A 23,966-nucleotide genomic window follows, 5' to 3' on the forward strand; every position below is an offset into this window, starting at 1 on the left:
CCAGCCTCCCTCTGTGTCTGGGGGTCTGCCTGGCCACTGCGGCCATCCTCCCACAGTATCCAGAGGGATCTTTTTTCCTAAGATTTAAAACATTGTGGTAAAATATAAAAAAACTTTTTTTCACAAGATGTAAAAAATTGTAGTAAGATATACTTAAAATTTACCATTGCATCCCCTTTTTATTTATTTATTTGAGACGGAGTTTTGCTTTTGTTGCCCAGGCTGGAGTGCAATGGCGCAATCTTGGCTCACTGCAGCCTCCGCCTCCTGGGTTCAAGTGATTCTCCTGCCTCAGCCCCCTGGGAAGTTGGGATTACAGGTATGCACCACCACATCCGGCTAATTTTGTATTTTTAGTAGAGACGGGGTTTCACTATGTTGGTCAGGCTGGTGGTGAACTCCTGACCTCCAGTGATCCACCCGCCTCAGCCTCCCAAAGTGTTGAGATTACAGGCATGAGCCACAACACCCGACGTGTATCCACTTTTAAGTATATGGTTCTGTGGTGTAAAGTACACTCATATTGTTGTGCAACCGCTGCCACTATTTCCAGAATTCTTTCATCTCACAAAACTGAAACCCTGCACTCATTAAACACAGACTCCCCATTGCCCCCAGCCCCTTGCAACCACCATTCTATTTTCTGTCTATGATTTTCACTAACTACAGGGAAAATTTAACCTCAGAATTTAACCATAAACCCACTCACGCCATCCCCCTCTCCAAACCTTCCAGTGGCTTCCACTAAAACTGGGATGAAATTCTCAATGGCCGTTCCCAGCTGCCTCTCCCATCGCTCTTTGCATGGCTCACTGCGTTCTGGCAATGTGATTCCTTGTGTGCCTTGAAGACGCCCAGGTCGTTGTCTGCAGACCTTTGCACTGCAGTCTTCTCTGCCTGGAAGCCCCACTCTGTATCTTCCTGTAGCTGCTCCTTTACTGCATTTAGGCCCCAGCCAAAATGGCAGCCCTGCAGAGGGCCCTTCCTGCCCTCCTTAGCCACAGCAGTCTCCCTCCTCAGACATCACCACTTTCCTCATGATGGTGCTCCAAGAAGCTGGTCTCCTTGCTAAGTGGGATCTTTGGTTAGTGTCTGTGTCCCAGCTGGACTGTGAGTCACTGTGGGCAGGGCCTTGCTCATGTCCACCTGTGTGTAGAATGGTGCCCGGCATACTGCAGTTGCTTAATAAAATGTTTGCTGACATGTTTCTGTGGCCTGCGCCTGACCCAGTGTGTGTGTGTGTGTGTGTGTGTGTGTGTGTGTGTGTGTGTGTGTGTGTGTCTGGATCCTTTACTGGGCTCAGTCCTCCTCCTCTGAGAAGCTGAGGGGGTTACTCCTCTTCACTTTGGTTGTGGGCTAGATACCCCAGCTGGCACAATCCAGTGTCAGCAGCTTAGTGGGGGGCACGAGAACTTCTCCAAGGCCTCACCCCTCAGAATTGTCTCGGTGTCTCCAAACCAGAAGATGTCACCTGGGCAGAACTGCCCTGTCCAGAACCACCGACTCTGTAACCTGTGATTCCAGGCCCAGGAGAGATGGCAGTCTGGCCTTAGAACCTGGCCTCAGGCCACGATGAGCAGCACTGCCTTGAGTCTGGCCTGGGCAGCCTCCAGCTCATGGCTGTCACACCCCAGGCACACAGAAGGGAAACTGAGGCCCAGGGCAGGCTCACAGGCAGCCGGGTGCTACAAGAATGGGAGGGTGGGATGCCTAGCTTTTCCCTCCCTCCTCCCCCTAGCAGGAAAGGGGTCCCACCACCTCACCCCCATCCCTACCTCCGCCCTTCTTCAAGGGGGCCTGCCGGGAGTCAAAAGGGCCCTGAGTAGAGTTTGCCTTGCTAGCAAAGCCCTGCCCTCTTCCTGCCCCAGCCCCCCTTAATCTACCACCTCCTCACTCAGCAAGTTTCCAGGGCTTGGGGCCTACTTTGTTCCTGCCTGGCTTGTCTCCAAGGCCCAGCCCACTCCATGTCAATATTGACCCAGGTGAAGGAGTGGCCCCAAGCTAAGTCCAGGCTCCGCCCCGGTTTCCCTGGGCTCAGGCATCCTCTCCCAGGCTTCATCCCCCAGGCCTTCTCCAGTCTCTCCCAGACAGGTGCAGAATATTGCCTCTGTGGAGTCCGGGCTCTGTAGGGAGCGTCCCTCCCTGAGGGCAGACAGGAAGTGAGGACTGGAGCCCACTGCTGGAGATGCCCTGGCTCCTCATGCTGGAGGGGAGCAGCCATGGGCCGGCATGTGTCCCCACATCTGGTGGTCCCGCCCTGGGCTGCAGGATGTGGAAGGAGCTGTGGCAATGGTCACCGGGGCTTGCATAGGCTGAAAGTGACTCCTCCCAAGGACACCACAGGAACTGCTGGGTGAGAGGACAGACCAAACACCAACCCTGGACCCCTGCAAACAGGTGTCACTGCCTTGCCCACTGTGGTCCTGCTCAGCAGCACGCCCACCCATTAGGACCCAGCTTGGGTCAGGAAAGCCCCTGGCCTGTTGGAGGGGTGGTGCAAGGCTGGGGTCCGTGCCTAGTGGCAGTGTGACCCTTCCAGTGTGCAGTGGGGGGCTCCACTCTGCTCCCCACCTGTGTGAAAGCAGGTGCTGTCAGCCAGGCAGGGGTCTTATCAGGCCTCCCTCCTCACTCCTGCCTTGGGAAAGGCTCCCAGTGCCCAGGTGGGCTTTTCTCTGTACTTTTCTGGATTTTCCAAGTTTTTGGCAATGAACATGTATATATGGCTGATCTTTCAGGCAAAGCAATGTGTCATTTTCCGCAAAGCTCTGGCCACGGCTCCTTTGCCACACCTGGGCATCAGGCCTGGAACAGTTTTGGAGGACTTGCCTTTCCTCTGTAGCCAGTCAGAGCAGGGGGTCTCAGCCCTGGCTGCCCTTTCCAGTCTTCTTGGCACTTAAAAACATGGTGCAGGTCCCCATCTGCAGAGATTGGAAATGGTCTGGGGTGGACTTGAGGGATGTGTGTTTGAGACCCCTCAGGTAATTCTAGCGTACAGCTGCAGCCAGAGCCGAGAATCACTGCGCCAGGAGAGGGAGCTGTAATGGAGGCTTGGGGTGGAAAGCTCTGGGGCCATGTCCTCCTCCCGATGGCCTCTGTTCTCAGAGGTCAGGCTGGTGGCCATGCCAGTTGGTGGCTCTGGGCCTTGAACAGCCTGCTGACCCATGGCCAACCCTGGCACAGATTTATCGTGCAAGCATTCAGGTTACTCCACAACTCGGCCACAAGCCCTCAATGCACTCATCCATAAGCTCCACAGAATGTTCATCAGCTGATGTGCCACTGTTCCCAGGCTGGCTTTTCCCAGCCACTCCTTCCCACCCTCCTGAGCTTCCTGCCCATTCCTTGGTCGTGTAATACACACATATGACATGTGCTCAAACTAGAAAACACGGAAGGCATATCTCAGCATGTCTAAGTCCCCAAATAAGTGCCCTCTTGACGCCCCGTGTGTCCTTCCCACCTATTTCAGGGATCAGTGGACACTCATGAGGATACCTCAGCCTCAGACACTGCCACAATTCTCAGCCTTTTATCTGTTTGCCTATTTGCAAAGGTGTGAAGCAGTGGGGTACAGGGTTGATGCCAGAGAAAGTGAGAGGGACAGAGAGGGCTGGGGAGCAGAATGAAGGACACAGCCTAGGAGTCTGGAACCAGGGGAGGAAGCTGGGGTGACTTCTCTCTGGCTGGCTAGCTGCTCCACTGTGACGACAAGGAAACTAGAGGCACGGCACAGGCTTAGCTGTGGGGTATTTGGGGTTTTGTCTCTGGGTAAATATTAGGTCTCCTGGGCTGATACACATACTGTGTCCTGAGTTATTTGGGATGAATATATGTGCCTGGTAGAATCCTATATCTTGTGATAGAGCAAACTGCAGAGCTTTGTCTCACTGGCCTGTTTTCTCATCCACAAAATGGGGATAAGACCTACCTTATGAAATTGACACTGGTGCTATCTGAATCAGATATCATTATGAACAGAAAGAGTCCTGAGAGTGGCGAAGCCATGTCCAAGACCCTGCCAGGAGTCCCTAGCAGAGGAGGACTCACTGCCTTTCTCACCTGCATGTACAGAGGGACTGGGTTCAGGACACTGGCGACAGAATGTCTCACTGCAAGAAACTGCCTGGGACATCCTGACTCCTCTTCCGACTCCTTGCCGTGCTTCATCTGGCAATCATCTCAGTCACTGTGCCCATGGGGATGGGGATGGGTTTAGGCACCACATATAATGCCTGTGGCTCTTATGGAATGGGAGGTCCCAGTTCTCTCAGGCTGAATTTTCAAGTCTGCTGGGAGGGCTGGAATCCTTGTGGGAGGACAGTGAGCCATACCGCTTCTGGAGAGAGGAAGCCAGGAGGCTGAACAGCAGTCACCCTTGGAGTGACAGGCAATTTGGGTGGGATGGAGGAGCTAGAAGATCAGTCTGTGGCTCCTGGAGTGCTGCAGCCCGACTCCCGTCCAACCCTGTTCCCCAGAAGTGGGGATACCAGGAGACCCAAGGTGATGGCATGAGGCTGTGCAGGAGGTGGGGAAGGGAGGGAGGAGAGGCGCTGCTGGTAGAAAAGCAGTCCATCCACAAGAGAGCGCAGTTTCACATGTTTATTTTTGGCAGGAAGGAAATCATTGCAAACCTTTTGATTGACAATACTCGCCCCTGGAAACATGCACATTCCACATGTAGCATTTCCCAAGTAATGCTGGATTGTTTATCACATTCAAACGTCCAACAGAAATCCATGACTACCCAGACACCAGCATCTCCACTACCTGGGGTGGGGGAGGGTGTGTCAGTCTGCAGAGAAGCTCCTGGGAGAATGGAACAGGAACAGACATGATCAAATTTACAGTACGGTAGGAACAGAGGCAGCCAGTCAATTATGAACAGTTAACTGCAAGTACGTCAAGCCATCCACTCTTCTCAAACCCTGGCATGCCAACTGTCCAGCACAGCACCTTTAAGAGCAGAGGCACAAACGTAGGAGTGTTTGACCATAGGGCTGTGTGGTTCTGGATTTTTTATTAGAAAGCCATCTTTAAAAATACAGGGTTGTAAAATGTTGCCAGGTTATAGACTTAACGAATTTTTTTTTTTTTTAAACACCAAAAGTTCAAATGCTGCAACCATGACAAGTCAGCATCATTAGGGCATCCTCGTGTCCCCAGAGACATCTCATCAAAATTGCACCATGTCAAAGGACCTTCCTCACCATCAACTGTGGCAGGTGGCATTCCTTTTTCAGTATGCAAATGCATTACTTACAAACAGCTAATGCATGGAACAACAGACCAACACACAGGATTCCAGAACAAATGGAAGACAGAGCATTAACAACATTGGGAGTGCCCGTGCACTTCCACCAGAGGCCTGGCCAGAGAAGTCATAACATCATAGTGGGCTGGAGTCCACAAACCCAAGGTGTCCTGTCCCAGAGCTTAATGTCAAAAATACTTCTCCAGAAGACTATATTTAAACCTGGTACAGAAAGGACCATGGAAACTCAGGAGGTCAGGGTTCTCTTTTGACTAAAGAGTTGGGGGTATTTTGGTAACATGGGAAGTATATGGCACAGAGAAGTGGCTAACAGGTTTCATTAGGTTTCAAAGCCCACAATTTAATAAATGGTAATAATTAAAAACAATACCCGTATTTACCTTAAAAAACATAAACCCCAAACATTCATCTCATTTCTTGGCCTTATGTTAGAATTCTATTGCTTCATTTACATGTAGATGATTAAAAATATATATAGATATAGATATAGATATAGATATTTTGATTATATACATAAAGCAGGTTCAAGGGTTAAAATAAAAACGGAATTTTGGAGTGTGATCAAATAAGGTGCACAGATTCCAGAACCCTCAGAGGGCCTGCTGGCCCTCCCAAGACATTCTGTGTCTGTGGTGGCAGGAGCTGGGCCCCGTCCCTAACAGCTCTGCACTGGCTTAGTGCAACGGTGCTCACAGTTTCAGGAACTACTAGGTGAAGTGTCTGGCTCAAGCCTGCCAAGTGTCTTCACTCCATCGTCAGAAGTGGAGCACTATTCCTAGGTTCGATTCCCCTGAAATATTTTACGATTTCCATCCTCTTTGCCCCCTCTTCCAAATAAGGCCCTGTGATGCCAATGAAGGGGGCATGGTTGAGGGTCTAAGGCTCTCATTAGGGCCTAATTCTGTGTGGATATCAACACATGACAGATACTTGACTGCAACATTCAAGACATTTAAGGCAGTGGGTTCATTTAATGACTATTTTTCCAAATAATAAAGGTTTGTGGCATGGGCAGTTCTACCATGTAACTGTCATTATCTGTGGTAATACCTAGCAAGGGGCTGTTCTATTTGAATTGGCGAGTGGATTACTGGGTTTGGGAGACCTGTTTATCCCCGAATACTTACTTCCTTTCTGAATATTCACACAGTAGTCCACAGACCAAAGTGCTGTTGGGAGGACGTAATTGGCAGCTGGCTTCATTACTTTGTGAATGAAAACAAAGCAAAGATATTTTACTTTGACCCCCGATTTCCAGTCTTGTTAATGCCAGTCACTCCCGCCAGAACGCTGGCTGAAGACCAACCCACAGAGGGCTAAGGCAACGGTGCCAACATGAAAGGGTCCTTTTTAATTGTTTTTAAGAGCAATACTTTACAGACCGTCTTGTTGTCAAACAAGGAACATGGCACTGCTTAAACACCAAACTGGGAAAGGTTACAGAGAGCCTGGGCTCTCCCTGCGGGGAGGGAGGCTTTCCTCTCCCCGGTTTGGGGCATTGAGTCCCACATCTAGACAGCCTTCCCCAACCCTTGGCTCAGAAATAGGCTGTGCTTCAAAGGAGAAGACCAAGAGATGGACTTGGGCCACATCAGCTTGGTGGCTGGTTGAGGCCACGGGTTCTCAAGAGAGAACAGTCAGCTTATTTATCAAACAGGATCTGTTACTGACTGCAGTTTAAAATCCATGCCACACCTAAGTGGTGCTTTGGCCCTTTTGCCTTTGTACCCTTCAGTGGCCAATGCCAGGAAAGGGTTACAGGTGGTGGAGGCTGCAATGGGGTGGGACACCTCTGTTTTTGACCCTGTCCGAGTTTGTAGCTTAGCAGTGAGCATATTCTGAGCATAGGCACAGTGGCAAAGAACAGTGTAACAGCCGCTGGTCAATTCCATTTGGTGGCAGCGCGGTAGCAGCAAGGAAAATTCCCAAACAGCTCCATATGTATCCAGCTTTTGGAAAGGAAAGATTTAAAAATCAATAAACAGATTTCTTTTATATCCAAAAGTTTTAGGGTTTCTTGTAACTGCTCTACCCCAAACAATAACAACAAAAAACACAAATGTATGGCAGTAGTGTAAGAGCAGAAAGGACAGGATGTCACTTTTCAAGGGGAAAATGTGACCTCAAGACAAAGTTGTCACCATCAGAAATAATAATATAAAATAATCTATTGTTTCCTAAAGTGTTGAGCTACACAATTGCAGATACATTCCAAACTGGGTCAAAAATGAGTGGAGACAATGACATAGTCATGAAATCCTCCTATCAGGAGCCTGACCCTGCAGCATGCCACAGGTTGTCAGAGCAAAGTCACACCTGTTGGGGGACAGGCTCCTGTGACTCACTCCCCTCCCTCAGCACCTCCCGCCACACACACACACACACACACACTACCAGGTTCTAGAAAATTGTCATGTTCATCTTCTTATAGTATCTAAGACAATAAAAGACTAAACGATGTCTGGAAATATGTTGTGTAGAAAAATTAACTCTCAGCTTAAAATAACATTCAAAAGGCACTTCATCCTGTAGGAAAGAGATTCTGAGTTGGGTCAGCTGCTCCGAGCTGGGACAGAAGGGGACAGGTGGTCTGCCTGGAAGGGAGGACAGTTGAAGTCTGATAGGGATCAAGCTTTTTTTTTTTTTTTTCTATTTTTTTGTTTTTGGTATGTTTTAAGAAAAGCAAATCCAGTAAAATGCATGTCCCTTTATGAAATTTGTTAAAAGAGTTCTTTTAAAATAGTTGTTTCTGTTCTTAAAAAAACAAAACAGGTAGGCATGGCCACATTCACCCTGTGGCGTGGAGCACGGAGTATCCTCACTTTCAGCTTCCAGGGAGCTGAGGACAGGCAGGTCCCCTGAGGCCAGAGGTTCCAGAGTGCACAGGCGGGAGGCAGGCAGAGGCCGGGGCTACCTATTGCAGAGTCTATGCAGCATGCTGTACACGTCGTCCTCCCGGCTCAGGCCCTCAAAGAAGGGGATGAGGTCCAGCAGCTCCGTGTCCGTCATGTCATCGAACCAGGACTGCACAGGCACCTGGAAGACAGTGCATGGTGGAGGCAGCAGGACTGCATCTAGCGCTGGGGGCTGCTCCTAACCTAAGTGGGTACCCGGACTTTGAGCATTTTCTTTGGTAAGGACAACTGGTGTTATCATCGTTATCATCATCATTTTGTTTGTTCCCTTGTTCAAATCGAGGCCAATCCCAAGCTAAATGGCTTGGGAGATGGCTCAGGGAGGCAAAGTTAAACTGTAGCCAGTTTGTATGCATTTGCCTGTTTTGTTTTCCTGCCACAGAAAAGGTGGCCAGAGCATAGCATAGAATGTATGAGAACTAGCCTTGCTACTTGCCAACTTCCAAAAGCTCTTTCTACTGCACAAGTCGGCTCCTTGCACCTCAGAGCACTTGGAGTCAGAGGTTACATGCTAACCACTGACAGCGGGGAGCTCACATCCAGGACACAGGAAGGCTTTCACTTAGGGTCACTGTGCAATATTACATCACAAAGAGAAGTGGTAAATTTCCTCCCTTGCTTAACAGTGGTTAGTTAAAAGCAGATGTCTAAAACTGTAGAACATTCTGAAGCTATGGGCAAAGACAGGATTTTCCCTTAGTTTTAGGCAGAGGAGTGGCGAGGGGTGGTAGCCAGGGGTACAAAGAAGAGTTATAAACAAATTTGAATAAGCCAAACATGTTTAAAAGTAACATTTTAGCCCTTTTTCAAATCTAAAGATAGCTTAGAAACACAGACATTTATTACATAATTTTGAAAAATAAAGTAAGGGTTAATAAAGAAATGACTACGCCTAGGGGATGGGGAGAGAGTGGAGGAGAGGCAGAAATGAACAGACTTCTCTATCTTTATTTATAGGTTTGATGTTGGAACCATGGAAATGTGTTATAAATTAAAATACAATTAAACCATTAAGAAAAAAAGCAATAAAAGTCAATCTAAGTGTATATAAAATTGGTGACACAACCACACAATTACTTCAAGTGATTTGTGTGCGTGTGTGAGACAGGGTCACACTCTGTCTCCCATGCTGGAGTGCAGTGGTACAATCATAGCTCTGCAGCCTTGACCTCCTGGGCTCAAGTGATCCTTCCACTCAGCCTCCCAAGTAGCTGGGACTATAGGCATGTGACACCATGCTTGGCTAATTTTTTTTTTTTTGAGACGGAGTTTTGCTCTTGTTCCCCAGGCTGGAGTGAAATGGCGTGATCTCGGCTCACTGCAACCTCCACCTCCTGGGTTCTCCTGCCTCAGCCTCCTGAGTAGCTGGGATTACATGTGCCTGCTGCCATGTCCAGCTAGTTTTTGTATTTTAGTAGAGACAGGGTTTCGCCATGTTGGTCAGGCTGGTCTTGAACTCCTGACCTCAGGTGATCCACCCCCTTGGCCTCCCAAAGTGCTGGGATTACAGGCGTGAGCCACCACCCCCAGCCTTTCTTTTTTTTTTTTTTAGTAGTGATGGGATCTTGCTTTGTTGCCCAGGGTGGTTTCAAACTCCTGAGCTCAAGCAATCCTCCCTCCTCAGCCTCCCAAAGTGCTGGGATTACAGGCAGCCAGGTAAGCCACCAAGCCTGATATTCAAGTGATTTTAAAACATGGTGTTATAACTGTACATCTCTCTAAAAATTCCTAAGCTGCATACAGTTGTCTTATTATTAGTCATAATTTAGTACTGCTACTGAAATTATTCAACATATACTACAGAATAAATCAAATATATAATTATGTTAATATCTTTAGAAATCAAGAGTTGCAGCATAAGATAAAGAGATACAAATACAAAACAAAGAAGCGAAGAAGTTACATAAAAACTTAACATTGAAATGGAAAAACCAGTATGAACTTATGATTTAGTTTTCTTTCTAAAAATATGTCATTTTTAGCTCTGCCCTGAGGTATGGGCTAGAAGTAAAGTATATCCCATTAGCAATGAAAATTCGCCTAAACTGTGGTCTCTAAATACCACTTCCACTAATAGGAACCAGGCACCATACAAAAATGGGTGGTTCCAGGGCTGAGGCAAGAAATGTTCATGAAGAGCCTGGAACATCTTGTTGTTTAAGAAAGCAAGGAAGCTACAGGTTGAGCATCCCTAATCTGAAAAAATCTGAGTTCCAAAATGCCCCAAAATCCAAAATTTTTTGAGCACTGACATGGCACCACAAGTGGAAAATTCTATACCTGACCTCATGTGCTGGGTGGTGGTGAAAATGCAGGCACATGATACATGGTTTATTTAGTGTCCCCAAATTATAAAAAATATTGTATAAAATTACCTTTAGGCTATGTGTACAAGTTGTACACAAAACAGAAATGAATTTCATGTTTAGACTTGGTTCCATGCCCAAGATATCCAATTATGTATATGCAAATATTCCAAAATCCTAAAAAATCCAAAATCCAAAACACTTCTGGTACCAAGCATTTTAGATAAAGAATATTCAACCTATATCAAAGACTTGTTATTTTAAGGGATCTCCATAGCCAAAGGTGAAAATTTGAGCATGCAAAAGAATAACAAATGGGCTGAAACTACAACAAATCCATGAGTTCATAATGATACTAAAAAAAAATTATTGGCTACTTTTGGAGGCCGCTAGGACACCAACTCATTAGTCTGAAAATAGAAATTGCCATTTTGCAATTCCTCATGAAATAGTGGGTGTAGACAATGATCACCAACAACTGCTAAAATTATGAGGTGAGAGGTTCATGGGGAATTTTATAATAGATGGATCAGGCTAACACCACCTGAACCCAATAATCAATTTTAAATCTTTAAAAGTGGGGTAACCTGACATTTTATGCCTCCTGATATATCTTCATAAGCATATAATACCTATGATGTATTCTTTTTTCTTCTTTTTTTTGAGATAGGGTCTTGCTCTTTCACTCAGGCTGAAGTGCAGTGGCATGAACATGGCTCACTGCAGCCTTGACCTCCTGGGCTCAAGAGATCTTCCCACCTCAGCCTCCCAAGTAGCTGGAACCACAGTGGAACCACAGGTGTGTGCCACCCCATCTGGCTAATTTTTCTTTTTTTAAGAGATAGGGTCTTGCCATGTTGCTCAGGCTGGTCTCAAACTCCTGGGCTCAAGCGATCACCTGCCTTGGCCTCCCAAAGTGCTGGGATTATAGGTGTGAGCCATTGCATCTGGCCTCTATGATATATTCTTGCAAAAAAAAAAAAAGAAAAAAAAATCTAATCAAGCAGTAGAGCTCTAATTACTTGTTTAGAGGATATAAGGTGGCTATAAAAACATACTAAACATCATCACAAGGCAGCAGCTGGACAAATCCAGAATGTAGGAGATTTCTACAAGACAAAACACCAGGGCTGCTTCAACAAATAAATAGCATAAAAGAGAAAAGGGGAGAAAGGGGAGACGTTAAGTTTACAAAAGAATGAAGAGACATGGTAACCAAAGCAATGCATGGATCTTTTTGGATCCCCATTGAAATACTCCAAATGCATGACACTTCGAGATGACAGGGACAATGTGAACACAGTCTGGATATTAGACAATGTAAGAAACTGTTACTTTGTCACATCTGACCATGACTTGTGATTATATTAAAAAGGAATCCTTATCCATTAGAGACACGTTACCAAATATATTACGTTGAATTTGATTTACTCAGTAAAATGAACATATTTACATATAAATACATTTGGGGTATTTATTCAAATAATGATTCCACACTAGCCAAATGAATCGCGTTTGATTTGTTTTTGGTTACAAGCAGGACTGCAGAGTTCTGGATTCAAGGAAAGGACTTCTGCAAGCTTTTGTAGAATCTGAGAAGCCTGTGCTTGAGAGGAAGCATCCTCTCCAGGGAAACATGCCTGGTCTAGGGGCCTGATGTGGCAGTGACTGAGGGGTCAGCAGTCACCAGAAGCCCTGGTTGGCCTCTCTTCCCCTGGAAGTGTCGGGCAGCAGGCAGGAAGGCAGTCCCTCTTGCCCTGAGAGTTGTGCGGCACCCGGTGAGTAAGCACCGAGAGCTGCCATGGTCCAGGGAGTTTTATGTAGGAAATGTTCCCAATGGGTGCTTTTTAGACATCATGACGAGGTAGCAAAGCTTGGTAGTCTCATTTGAAGACCTTATTGAAGTGTTTTATTCATTTTTTTTTTTTTGAGACGGAGTCTCCCTCTGTCACCAGGCTGGAGTGCAGTGGTGGGATCTCAGCTCACTGCAACCTCTGCCTCCTGGGTTCAAGTGATTGCCCTGCCTCAGCCTCCCGAGTAGCTGGGACTACAGGTGCATGCCACCACGCCCAGCTAATTTTTTATATTTTAGTAGAGACGGGGTTTTACCATGTTGGCCAGGATGGTCTTGATCGCCTGACCTCGTGATCCGTCCACCTCGGCCTCCCAGAGGGCTGGGATTACAGGCATGAGCCACCATGCCTGGCCTATTCATTCTTAAGAAATACTTCTGTTAAAGAGATCAATCAGGCCTCCTTAGTCTACAGGGGTCATGAAGTCCTAGGCAGTAGCTGGCTCCAGGAGGTTAATGCCAACAGAACCCTTGTCAATAACAATACTAAAAATATTGATAAGACGATACAGGCTTATAGCATTTATCAGTCTCAAGCACTGTTCTAAGTGCTTTTTGTATATTGCCACACTGCAACCTCCAATAATCCTATGAGATCAGCATTCCTATAATTCCCATTTGACAGATGAGGCAACCGAGGCTCAATGAGGTTACATAACTTGCTCAATGATGTGCAACTGCTAAATGGCAGAGCTGGGATTTCATTAGGAAAAGACCCAGAGACCTTCTTTTGTAGGTGCTTAAAAGTGGTGCTTGCCTGGCAAGACAGAGGGCTCAGATGGAGCATGACATTTTCTTTCTTTGGGGCCACTTACTGCATTCTCAGGATGGAAGATGTATGAGGCAGGGGAATTGTCGACAATGATCACTTTGCTCAGCTCCCGCCCAAGGCGACTCAGGTCCTTCACATAGTTCCCACGATGAAAAACACATGATTCTCTGAAGAGCCGGGCCCGGAACACACCCCAGCGGTCTAGGAGGTCAGCCACAGGGTCTGCATACTGGAAAAGAGGTGTCACAATGAAGGCTGTGTGCCTAAAAGAGTCCCCAAACCCTGACCTACAGCAGCAAGATCCAGATTATGTTTTTTAAAAAGGGATTTAATAATTAGATGTGTTTTAGGATCCTGGTTATTTTCCTCTCTGTATACATAAGATGGCACCGGATTCTTCCATTTCTCTCACATCCAACCCATCAGAAATTGTCAGTTTCATCTCCAAAAATAGCCTGACTCCATTTGCATCTCTCTATTTATATTGCCACCACTCTTAGCCCGGGCCTCGAATCTCTGGCCTGGGATGGCTGTGTGAGCCTCGTGAAAAACCTGTCTTTCCCAAGGGGCCTCCTTTCTAGCCCATTCACCTAGAAGCTGTCAGAGTGGTCACTGGAAAACATATGTGTGATCGTGTCACTCCTCTGCTGAAAACTCCACTGTCTACACACTGCACTTGGAGTAAAGCCCACGTTCCTCACTGCCGCGTCCCACATGGCCACAGCTGAATGATCTCCATCTGGAGCTCCTGGAGCCACACTGGCTTTAAGCATGGTCAGGACCTTTGTACCAGTGTTCTCTCTGCATGCGTTCTCTCCCAGCTCTTTGCAGAACATTTGTCTTCTGGTTTTTCAGTCTTGACTTCCTCTCCATCCATCTAGAGCCACCTCTATCTTCCTTTCTGGGTTGTTTCCCTCACAGAGTAGAGCACCACATGGGATTGCTTGATTTCCTCACTACTTGTCAGGGCCCAGGCCTGAAACATCCCACCACCACATCCCTGGCACCTCCAAGAGTACCTACCACAACAGGGGCTCAGGAAACACGAATTTCACCACTGAATGAATGAGCTGGCTCCAATGTGTCTTGAATGGCATGACACTGCCCCCTAGAGGTCCCGTGGGCACTTGGGCCAGACCAGCTGATGAGTGACAGGATGGTGTCCAGCCATCCACTCCCATGGATGCCCATCCACTTCCTTGAAGCCCAGGAGCTGGATGGGAATTTGAGCCCAGCTTACAGTTGGGGATCATCCTGCCTGAACCCCTCTCATAACCTAGGGAATTTCCCCCAAAGCAGGCTTGGATAAAGAAATAAAGGGGTTTCTGAGAGAAAATCCTCATAACTGAAGATACCTAAAAGAGTGGACCATACTGAGTGGCTGGGCCTGGAAGAAAGAGGAGCAGTTTCCAAGCCTGACCCGAGGCCAGGCCCCTGCACAAAGACCAAGTAAGGGGTACAACCAGGCATCAGCGGGACCCAGTGACTCTGCCAGGGAGGCAGAGAGCACCTGTGGCTGGTGGCGCTGGGAAGGCCAGCAGTGGAGTGCAGAGCAAGTGCCGGCACAGCTGTGGGACGTGGGCTGCAGCGCTGCAGGCAGCAGCTGTGATTCCACAGGAACATCCTCTCCTCTCCAAGGACATCCTGTAGAAGGCAGAGTCCAGGAGCAGCTGTGTTTCCTACTGGCCAAGGGAGGTGAGAGCTCAGGGCACTGGAGGTGAGAGCTCAGGGCACTACAGCTACCTGCTGGTGAGGCTAGCCAGGGGCCACGTGGGTGGGTTGTGAGCAACTGAGTCCAGATCAGGGGTATCCCATCTTTCAGCTTCCCTGGGCCATACTGGAAGAATTGTCTTGGGTCACACATAAAACACCACCACTAACAATAGGTGACAAGCTTTCAAAAAATCTCATGTTTTAAGAAAGTTTACGAATTTGTGTTGGGCCACATCTAAAGCTGTTCTGGGCTGTACACAGCCTGTGGGTCACAGGTTGGACAAGCTTGCTCTAAATGGAAAAAGATGATCCATTTCCTCATAATCATGAACACTTGTGGTGGCACCTATCTTTCAAAAAAGTGTCTGAGTCTGAGGCCTGGAGGATGAATGTGAAGAATGTAAGCTTCACAAGGGCAGGGACTTTGTCTCTTTTTTTCTTTGCTATATCCCCAGGATTTAGTACTGTGCCTGATACATAATAGGTACTAAGTAAGTATTTGCTGGGTGAATGAAGGAAGAAATGACAAAGAAGCAGATACTGAAAGGCTATGACAGTCAGCTTGAGGTTCCTGCAGGCTCCTGGGCAGCAGGCAAGGAGGTCCACTGCACCACTACTGCTGGCTGGGAGCCGAGCCCAGAGCCAAGGACAGGGACATGACTACCCATCAGCAGGACATGTGCATCAGGGAGGAAAGAGGGTGGAAGGCTGCACTTGGAAGCTGATTCGGCTCAGCTAGGCTGGAGTAGCAGCAAGAGAAGGGTTGAAGAGACAGATGGAGGGGCAGGTGGGAGCCATCCAGGAAGAGAAACCGAACAAGGATGTTTAAGCAAATGCTGGGGACAATGCCAAGGAAGAGTGTTTTCAATTTTCCCAAACAAAAACCAGCTCTCACTTCACTGCTACCGGTGCAATCTTCTTGTTTATTTCTTTGGTTATTACTTCAGGCTCTTCAGCATCTCAGAGCACTGTTGGAAGAGCCACTGACGCTACAGATAACAATTAGTCTTGGTACCACTCATCTGAAAGATTACCCACTGGGGAAGATTCTATTTTCCCTGAGGCCTTGTTCTCTTTTTGACATGCAAAAATAAGGGCCAGGATTTTGAATCCCACTCCACTGGCTTATGCTCTAAGGCCTGGTGATGAGTCTGGCAGCATTTGTGCAAGTGGGGCTCTCGCTCCCCTCCATCATCACAAAGAGGGACCCAACCAGCAATGGCCAGGTCAGCAAAGCAGTGGAACACGCAGAGGAAGAGAAGGGAGTGTGGGCACCAGGGCACCATCCAGAAGCAGGACATGGCAGAGGAAGCTACTGTGTGATGTCCTGGAGACAGGCAAATGGCTAATCTGAGCCCCAGAAAACTCATCTTTGGGACCACTCAGGGTCCCTGAGATGCCCATGGAGACAACTGTGGTGCTACCAACGAATGGATGGTGTCAGCCCCATCAAAGTCAGAGTTTGGGAAGTGGTCAAGGCAAGGATCTTCTGGGAGGAGCAAGGCCTATCCTGCCTGCCCACACAGCATGGGCACCCTGCCACACCTGTGAAGGGGAACACTAAAACATACTGGGAGGCTTGGGAATCTGCTAGTTTCCTTAAACAGCGGAGAGGACAAAGAAATCATTCTTTTTGGTCAGAGCCAGTGTAGATTTTAGGTCAGATTCATATCAAGCTTTAGGATCAAGACATGTCTGAATGATTTTATTACCATCAACAAATATATGTATACATGTTTTTGAGATGGACTCACTGTTGCTCAGGGTGGAGTGCAGTGGTGCGATCTCAGCTCACTGCAACCTCTGCCTTCTGGGTTCAAGCAATTCTCGTGCCTCAGCCTCCCGAGTAGCTGGGATTACAGGTGCCCGCCACCATGCCCAGCTAATTTTTGTATTTTGAGTAGAGATGGGGTTTCACCATGTTGGTCAGGCTGGTCTTGAACTCCTGACTTCAAGTGATACACCCTCCTTGGCCTCCCAAAGTGTTGGGATTACAGGCGTGAGCAATCATGCCCGGCCTATTATCATCAATAAATAATTGTAACACAAAATAATGAACATCAGGAGTGTTTACCACGTGACAATGCCCACCACATTATGTAGAACACAGCAAGTGCTCAATGAATACTTGCTGTATGTGAGTCAGACACTGTGCTAAGTCCTTTACATCTGTTATTTCATGTGATCTAGCCACAAGGTGAATGGAATTATCCCCAATTTATAGAAGAAACCGACATGAGAAGTGAAGTAACTTGCCTCAGATCATACAGCTCATTAGGGCAGTCGGAACTCTCATTCAGCCCATGCATGTGGGTGAGTGCCCAACACTTATCTCTCACTTGCTTCTTCCTCAAATCTGTGGAAGCAAAACCCAAGGACACAGGGGCCTCTAGCATTTGGTGGACAGTCAGTGGTTGAGGGGTACACCATCCTTTGTCTGTTACACTGGACCTGTTTGTGATTCTCTGGACTGTGGACATCCAGTTTCAGGTGGCTGCATACAGCAACATCATGGAGCATTTGTTCTAAGTGCTCCCTGTCACCATGGTAACCCAGAAGGCTTTCAGGCTGGCACCATGCACATGGCCTGCATCCATCCCATCTGGGGTGGGAACCTGTCACCATAGAAATAGCCTCCCCCACCAAAACAAAGGGCTGCTTGACAGATTGGGGGTAGGGGTGGAGGGGCTGGGAGTACCAGGCTGCGAGTGTGGGGCTGGGAAGCAGGACTCACCTTGGCCAAGCTGGCAGTAAAGAGCACACATTCAAAAAGCTGCCCCATCCTCTGGAGGAACTCATCCACATGTGGCCGCTTCAGCACATACACCTGCAATGGCAGGAGACAGCAGACTGGTCAGGTGTGGCAGTTGCTGGGGATGGCCCGGGGCCCAAATGCCCACTGTAGGAAGAACTGCTACTAAGGTTCCTGCTTCCCTCCTCCAGGTCTATGCACAGCAGGCAGAGGCCCAGACTGTATGAGGGGCTATGGAGTCAGACGTGGCACTCCTCAGACAGGGCTCCAGGTCTGAGTTCACTGCAGACGCCCCTCCTAAGGGAAAAAGAGAAGCTGACCATGGTGTGAGGGTCTTGGGGATATTCAGGGCCAGCAAGTAGAAGGGTTGTACCATGTTTGTGTGTAATGACGGATTCATTTCATGTGTGTTTCTTGGCACCTGCTGAAGGTCAGGACCTATGTGGGCACAGGCCATGGTCTGGGTGTTGTCCTTTTAGAGGTCCAGGCCCAGCCTACTGCCCAGCAGGTCTGGGATTGCTCTGGTTGCCACCTTCTGTTCTGGATGGACATCCCCCTTACTAGGAAGGTCTGGGGTTGAAGCACAGGCCCAGCAAAGCTGCAAGAAGGGGCTTCCTTGTCAGCTTGGGAAGATGTCTATGACACCATAAAGGTTGGGCTTGGTACATTTCAGGGGATATGAAACCATCCTATTTCTGGACCCCAGACATAACCCATCAGGAGGGGTCTCTGAGCAGAGGGGTACAAAGAGTAGCGTTTTCTAGAATGGCTGGGCTCTGTGTACCCTTTTGACCAGGCTAGGCCAGAGGTAGAAGTGAGGAGGCCAGGCTTCAGACCATACATTGGCTCCTGATTAGGGAGCCTGAATGAATCTGGGGAAACAAGGGAGATGGGAGAAAAGGCAAAGCTGGTGAGAGAAGACAGAGGAAGTGGGAGGAGGGAAAAACTAATTCAAACTTGAATAAATTCCGTTTGAAATTAGCCACTTCACTAAAATAAATCAAACTCTTTAAAATTCAATTCAGCATATTTACTGAGCCCCAGCTCTGAGCTCAGTCTGATGTAGCTGCAAAGACGAATAAAACACAGGCCTTGCCCTTGAAGAGCTCACACTCTAAAACAGACTAGGCAAAAACATATAAAAATAAACATGACATAATGAAAGTTGTAGTAGAGGGATAAATTAAGGACAATTAACTCCCCTCACAAGGAGAGGGGATCATAGAAGATAACATTTGGCCTGGACCTTGAAGGATAAATAGGAGTTCACCAGGCCAATAAGGATGACAAGAAGTGGGCTTCCAGGCAGAGGAAACAGTGGAGCGCGAGACCTGAGGCCTGAGAATACTTGAGATGTTAGAGAGTAGCCAGGCTGTGTGCCCAGCCATCAGAGGCAGTGAGAGAAGCAGGAGCAGCAGGGGCTGGGAGAGGAAGTGGCTGAAGATGAAGTGAGAGGCAGGTCATGGTGGGCACGTTAGGGCCTTGAATGGCAGATGGAGCAGGTGAGAATGGCAGGAGGAGCAGCAGAGGGGAGATAGATGGGGACTCTGCACCACATGCTGGGCATGCTGCTGGCTGAGGAATTCTACACAGAACCAAGGCATTTTCAAGGTGCCAGAAGCAGGAGCTCAGGAGGGCCAGGACTCAGGGAGAAATTCATGGATGACTGAAAGAAGGAGGTCAACATGGGTTTGTGGCTGAGGGTGGAGCGAGGGGCTGGAGGAACAGGATGTCATAGCATGGATACCAGCACAGTTCTGAGGAGCTGGGAGGCTGGGGAAGGGCTGAGGGCAGGGCCTGTGGCTGCAACAGCTCCAGACTCCCACTTTGCCCACAAGACTCCTCGTTGCCAGCAAACAGGTGTGGCCTGTAGTCCTCCGTCTCCCTGGGAGTCCTGCTTGGAAAGCAAGCTTTGCTACATGCAAAGGGCAGGAGACTGATTTGGGAACTCTGGTGTTGGTGCCTCTGGCAGAGACGTGGGTCCTGAGCCCGGATGCCGGCGTCCAGGCCCGCGTCCCCGTGCAAGTAACCAAGAATAGGCCCATTGGGACCTGCACAGCCTATCCTGGATTACTTGAACGAGGCCACGGCCTTCGCCAGGGCCTTGGTCCTCCTGCTCTTGGCTCCTGTGGCTTCATTCCCTCGGGAGAGAATTTCTGACCCCAGCCCTGGGACCTTGTGATATCACAGCACAGCCAAGATGGAGGGTGGGGGAGCTACAGTGGCTCCTGCAAGAATGGGTCAGCAGTGGGCAGGCTGGTCATGCTTACAGTCACGTGGTACAAAGGATTAATTTCTCTCCTAATTCTTGACATGCCATTGGGCAGCCTCTCCTTTGTCTCATCATGAGCACTATGTAACACAAGCCAAGATGATAAATGCAGAAGCCTTAACTGCTTCTCAGATGCTGAGTTAATTCAGTTGATGCTTTTGCAAATGTTAAATGCCCAAGTGCCTGCCGTTTTGGCTCTGTGATGGCTTTTAAAAGCATGAAGTGTGGAAACACTAGGGAAAAAGCTGCCTTTCCCGGGGACTGTTTCCTGGCAGGACATCCTGGAGAATAAGCAAGAAAGCAAGGACAAGGGAGGGAAGGGACTTGAGTATCAGGAAAAGAGCCCTGGGCCAGGAGGCAGGAGACTGGAATTTTCATTTTAATTCTTCCCATTGTATGACCTTGAACCAACCCCTTCCCTGGCAAAGCCTCAGTTTCTCCATCTAGACAATGAGGCAGCTGGACCAGCTGATTCCCAAGCTTTCACGAGTTCTGACACCTTGCACTCAAGAACCAAAGACTACTGACATTGCTAAGAAAAGATATCCCGTTGTGGCTCAAGTACCAGGAAAGTCTCTTTCCTGGGATATCAGGCCAGATACGCTCCCTTTAAGACCTTGGACTTGACAAGGAATATGGTTAGATCATCCCTGTGGAAAACCTGACAAAAGCTCCCCGGCTTCAACCTCTAAGGCTAGTTTTCCTACAACGTTTCCAATTTGTTCATAAATGAAGCTATTTCCAGAAAAGCTTTATGCAGATAAGGAAAAAAAAACAGAAGCAACGAAGATGCATGCCAACTGACTACGACATCTTTATTCATAGCAGCCTGCGGATCTGAAAACTTAACACCCTTCCCCCTTTTTCTTTTGGGTTGGGTATTTGCTAAAGATTCTCTGGAGAAAACGATGCGGGAATGACAAGATCAGTCTGGAGCAGCTGGCATTGAAAATGGACACTTTTTCCCGAGAATCCACCATAAGTGGGTGACTTGTGGCATTTTCCTGTTGCCTGCTAGGAGAGTAGCCGAAAGCAATTACACAAGGAAGTTAATTAGACCATCAAGCTAGGCCAGTGGGGGATATGGAAACTTCTGAAAGTCTGCTTCAAATCAAAGAACTATTTGAACTGGTAACCACATCTAATATTTACGACTACAGTTTTTCTTATAATCTCAGTATAAATTCATTGGAGTGAAAAAAAGAAGAATATTGTATTTATTACAGTATGCTTCCTTTTGATTCAGTAATAAGGAATTATTACTGAAATGAGAATTTAGAAATAAAGTTCATAGGAAATGTAATTACTAAAAAATCTTAATTGTAACTCAGATTTAGCTTCAATTTCTTACCTGATGTATAGTTCCATCGATTTCAACCGGAACAATAAAATCAGCATTACTAATAGGCTAGAGAAAAAAGAGACTATAATTAATATGTCTGAAGGAACAAAAAAGCCTGGAAATTTTAGCTAGAAAAAAGCTTGCCTGGACCAATGTTTTGGTTATTGGAAAAAACAGTTCAGGAGGAGGATGCTGAAGCATGCCTTGATTCCTTAAAATAAGCACAAGCAGGAAAGCACATTATTTTCCACTGTGAATGTCATTACATTTTCAGCATCTTGGTCCAATATCACCTGCCTGGCCTCAACCAAAAAGTGTGGCACTGCCTGGCTAGAGGATGGGGCTCCTGAAAACTCCACTTCTTGCCCAGAGTCCTGCTAGGGTGATGGGGAATCACTGCTAGCCACCAGGGGGAGGAGGTGAGCATGTGATGGACTCAGAGGACAGTGTTGCTTGAGGGAAAACTATTTGTACTTGGACCCACGACTGGGGGCTGCCCTGTGATGGGCTGCTCAAAACAGTGCCAAGGCCATGTGGGGGTAAAGTCAGAGGCCACAGGCCATGCCCTTGGGCAGGCTCTTCCTCTCCCTGGACCTCAGTTTCTCCTCTCTTCCGTAGCTATTGTGATGGGTCTGATGCATGCCCATGGCCCCAATCAGTCCTGAGGATCAGTGATTTCAGGCCCTCCCAGGTAGCCTGGCACCAGCTCCTGCCTTGGGTGGAGGTACAGTGCCAGCCCATCCTATGCCTGCTCTGCTCCAAGGAACACAACATCCGGCACACCCACAAACTTCTGGATATTTTAAATAACTCTTTGACAATATTAATGACATTTAAAATTCAAATATGATTCTTCAGCAGTCACTATGTTCTCAATGATGAACTTACACACAGTTCTCAATGAAATTCCACAAATTAGGTACAAAACTACTTAAATGAACAGGCCCAACTGAATCATCAGCCTGCAAACCCCTGGACAAGAGAAGAGAGACAGAAGGAAGGAGAAGGTGTGTGTGGTAGCCACTGGGCAGGGGTGGGAGTACAGCGTCTCTGGTCAGACTCTGAACTGAGGTCTGCTTTTAAGCCCATCACAGTACACACAAACCCTCTTCATTGATATATAAACTAAAAAATAAAAACAAGAAAAACAAAAAACCATGGACAATGCTATGTCATAGCACCGTTACTAAGCACTTAGCTTACGATCACTGTTTATTTACTCCCAGAGTTGGAAGGCCAAGGATGAGTTCGGTATCATATAATTTCACAACTAAAATCAGAATCATGCTAAAAAATAAAAGGAAAGACTGAAGGAAGAAGCTCTCCCAAGGCATTAGATTATGGAATCACATTCCACGGAGTATATTAAAAGAGAAAAACCATTCCCCAGCTTACAGCAAGCACCATCCTTACTCTCCTCTCTCCTGCTGGTGTAAAGGAGACTCTGCTACAGCTAGGGTTCTAAACTTGGAATCCATGAACCTATGCATTGTACAAACGTACATTTTTGAAGGGAAGAGGGTTCATAGCTTTCAGATTCTCAAAAGACTTTGAAATGCCCAGAACTCTAAAAACCATCAAGAATATTCTGGTTGCAAATGCAGGCAGGCCAGGGGAGGGAAGAAACGAGGAAATGCCATTCACATTAGCTTGTGGCATCAATGACCTCTGAGCAGGTGCTAGAGACACTGGGGGCTACCAAGGCCCTGCCTTTGGAGCAAGGAACCCTCAGTAACATCGGGTGATCTGGCCAGTGTTGCCCACACTCCCATAGCTGCTTCGGAGGGAGTTCTCTATGCTGTGATGGCAACCGACCCCTGCTCTGAAGGGCTTTCCTTCACAGAGACTTGGAAAAGTCCTGAGCAACTTGCCCATGGGGGAGAAACGGCTTCCAGTGCTATCTAGGGTTAAGCTGGGACACAAGGTCACCATATCCCCTGGACCAACTCTGGAAGGGCCTGGCCCTCAAGTGCTAGGGAATAAGGTGGTCCCTGTATGCCCCAGTGGCCAGAATAAGGCCATTTCTCACTGCTAGAGGTCAGTGTGGTCTCTTCTCCACTCTCCAAAGGACTCAAAGACAATTTTCTGGCTTTGCCCTACCAGAAAGGTCTCTGTTTAGTGAGAAGAACAAAGAAGGATGTTTCTGGTAGGAAGGTGTTCAGGCATATTTGACAGCTCTTCTGCTTCCTACAACTTGTAAGGAATGACTGTGGTTCATGTGAGACACATGCCCCATCATGGATGGTGACCTTCATGTCTCTCAGTGAAGGGGAGTCCTAGGCTGGTGGGGGAAATAGGAATGCAGTATAATGATAGAGCAGTCCCATTACCAGAAATAACCCAAGGAAAACAAGACCAGAATCCTAAACACCTGCTTCTTCTCCCCAAAATACCAATCTCCTATTTCCAAACTTTTCATCATTTGCCTCTTTTAAACAATTTATTTCACGTCAAAAAAAAAAAAAAAAAAGGTTAACTAACTCATTTCTTAACAGTGTCACCACAGCTCTTCCTGCATGGAGGCCATTTCTGCTGTTTTTCCAGCAGGAAGATGGAGATCAGGGAAGGTGACAGGAAGGAAGAGTGTCTGACCTCCACACCCTTTAGGAGGGAAGTCCTGATGGTGGGTACTCATTTAGCTGTCAAGCTTGCAAAAAACCCCAGCCACCTCTTGTCATGAAGATGCTCAAACTAAATGGCTGAATCTGTTCAGATGCCCTGAAGTCTGGAAAGTCTTCTTCAGAGTTGGGCATCTTTCAAAAATCGATCC

The 23,966-nt window shown here is 47.6% G+C and overlaps 1 protein-coding gene across 1 annotated transcript in view; it reads right to left on the minus strand.

Moving 5' to 3' along the window:
• Positions 1 to 4,585: 4,585 nt before the first annotated feature.
• CTDSPL (CTD (carboxy-terminal domain, RNA polymerase II, polypeptide A) small phosphatase-like) overlaps positions 4,586 to 23,966 on the minus strand; it is a 40,234-nt gene continuing 20,853 nt past the window's right edge. Inside the window, exons 6-11 of the mRNA XM_011999515.1 lie at positions 21,206 to 21,262; positions 17,565 to 17,657; positions 13,161 to 13,346; positions 8,187 to 8,308; positions 6,400 to 6,477; positions 4,586 to 4,806 (exon numbers count right to left, since the gene is read on the minus strand). Coding sequence (XP_011854905.1) covers positions 4,788 to 4,806; positions 6,400 to 6,477; positions 8,187 to 8,308; positions 13,161 to 13,346; positions 17,565 to 17,657; positions 21,206 to 21,262 — 555 coding nt within the window. The 3' untranslated portion in view covers positions 4,586 to 4,787. The remainder of the gene's footprint in view (positions 4,807 to 6,399; positions 6,478 to 8,186; positions 8,309 to 13,160; positions 13,347 to 17,564; positions 17,658 to 21,205; positions 21,263 to 23,966) is intronic.

The sequence above is a fragment of the Mandrillus leucophaeus genome, unplaced genomic scaffold (genome assembly GCF_000951045.1).
Source record: "Mandrillus leucophaeus isolate KB7577 unplaced genomic scaffold, Mleu.le_1.0 Scaffold595, whole genome shotgun sequence".
NCBI lineage: Eukaryota > Metazoa > Chordata > Mammalia > Primates > Cercopithecidae > Mandrillus > Mandrillus leucophaeus.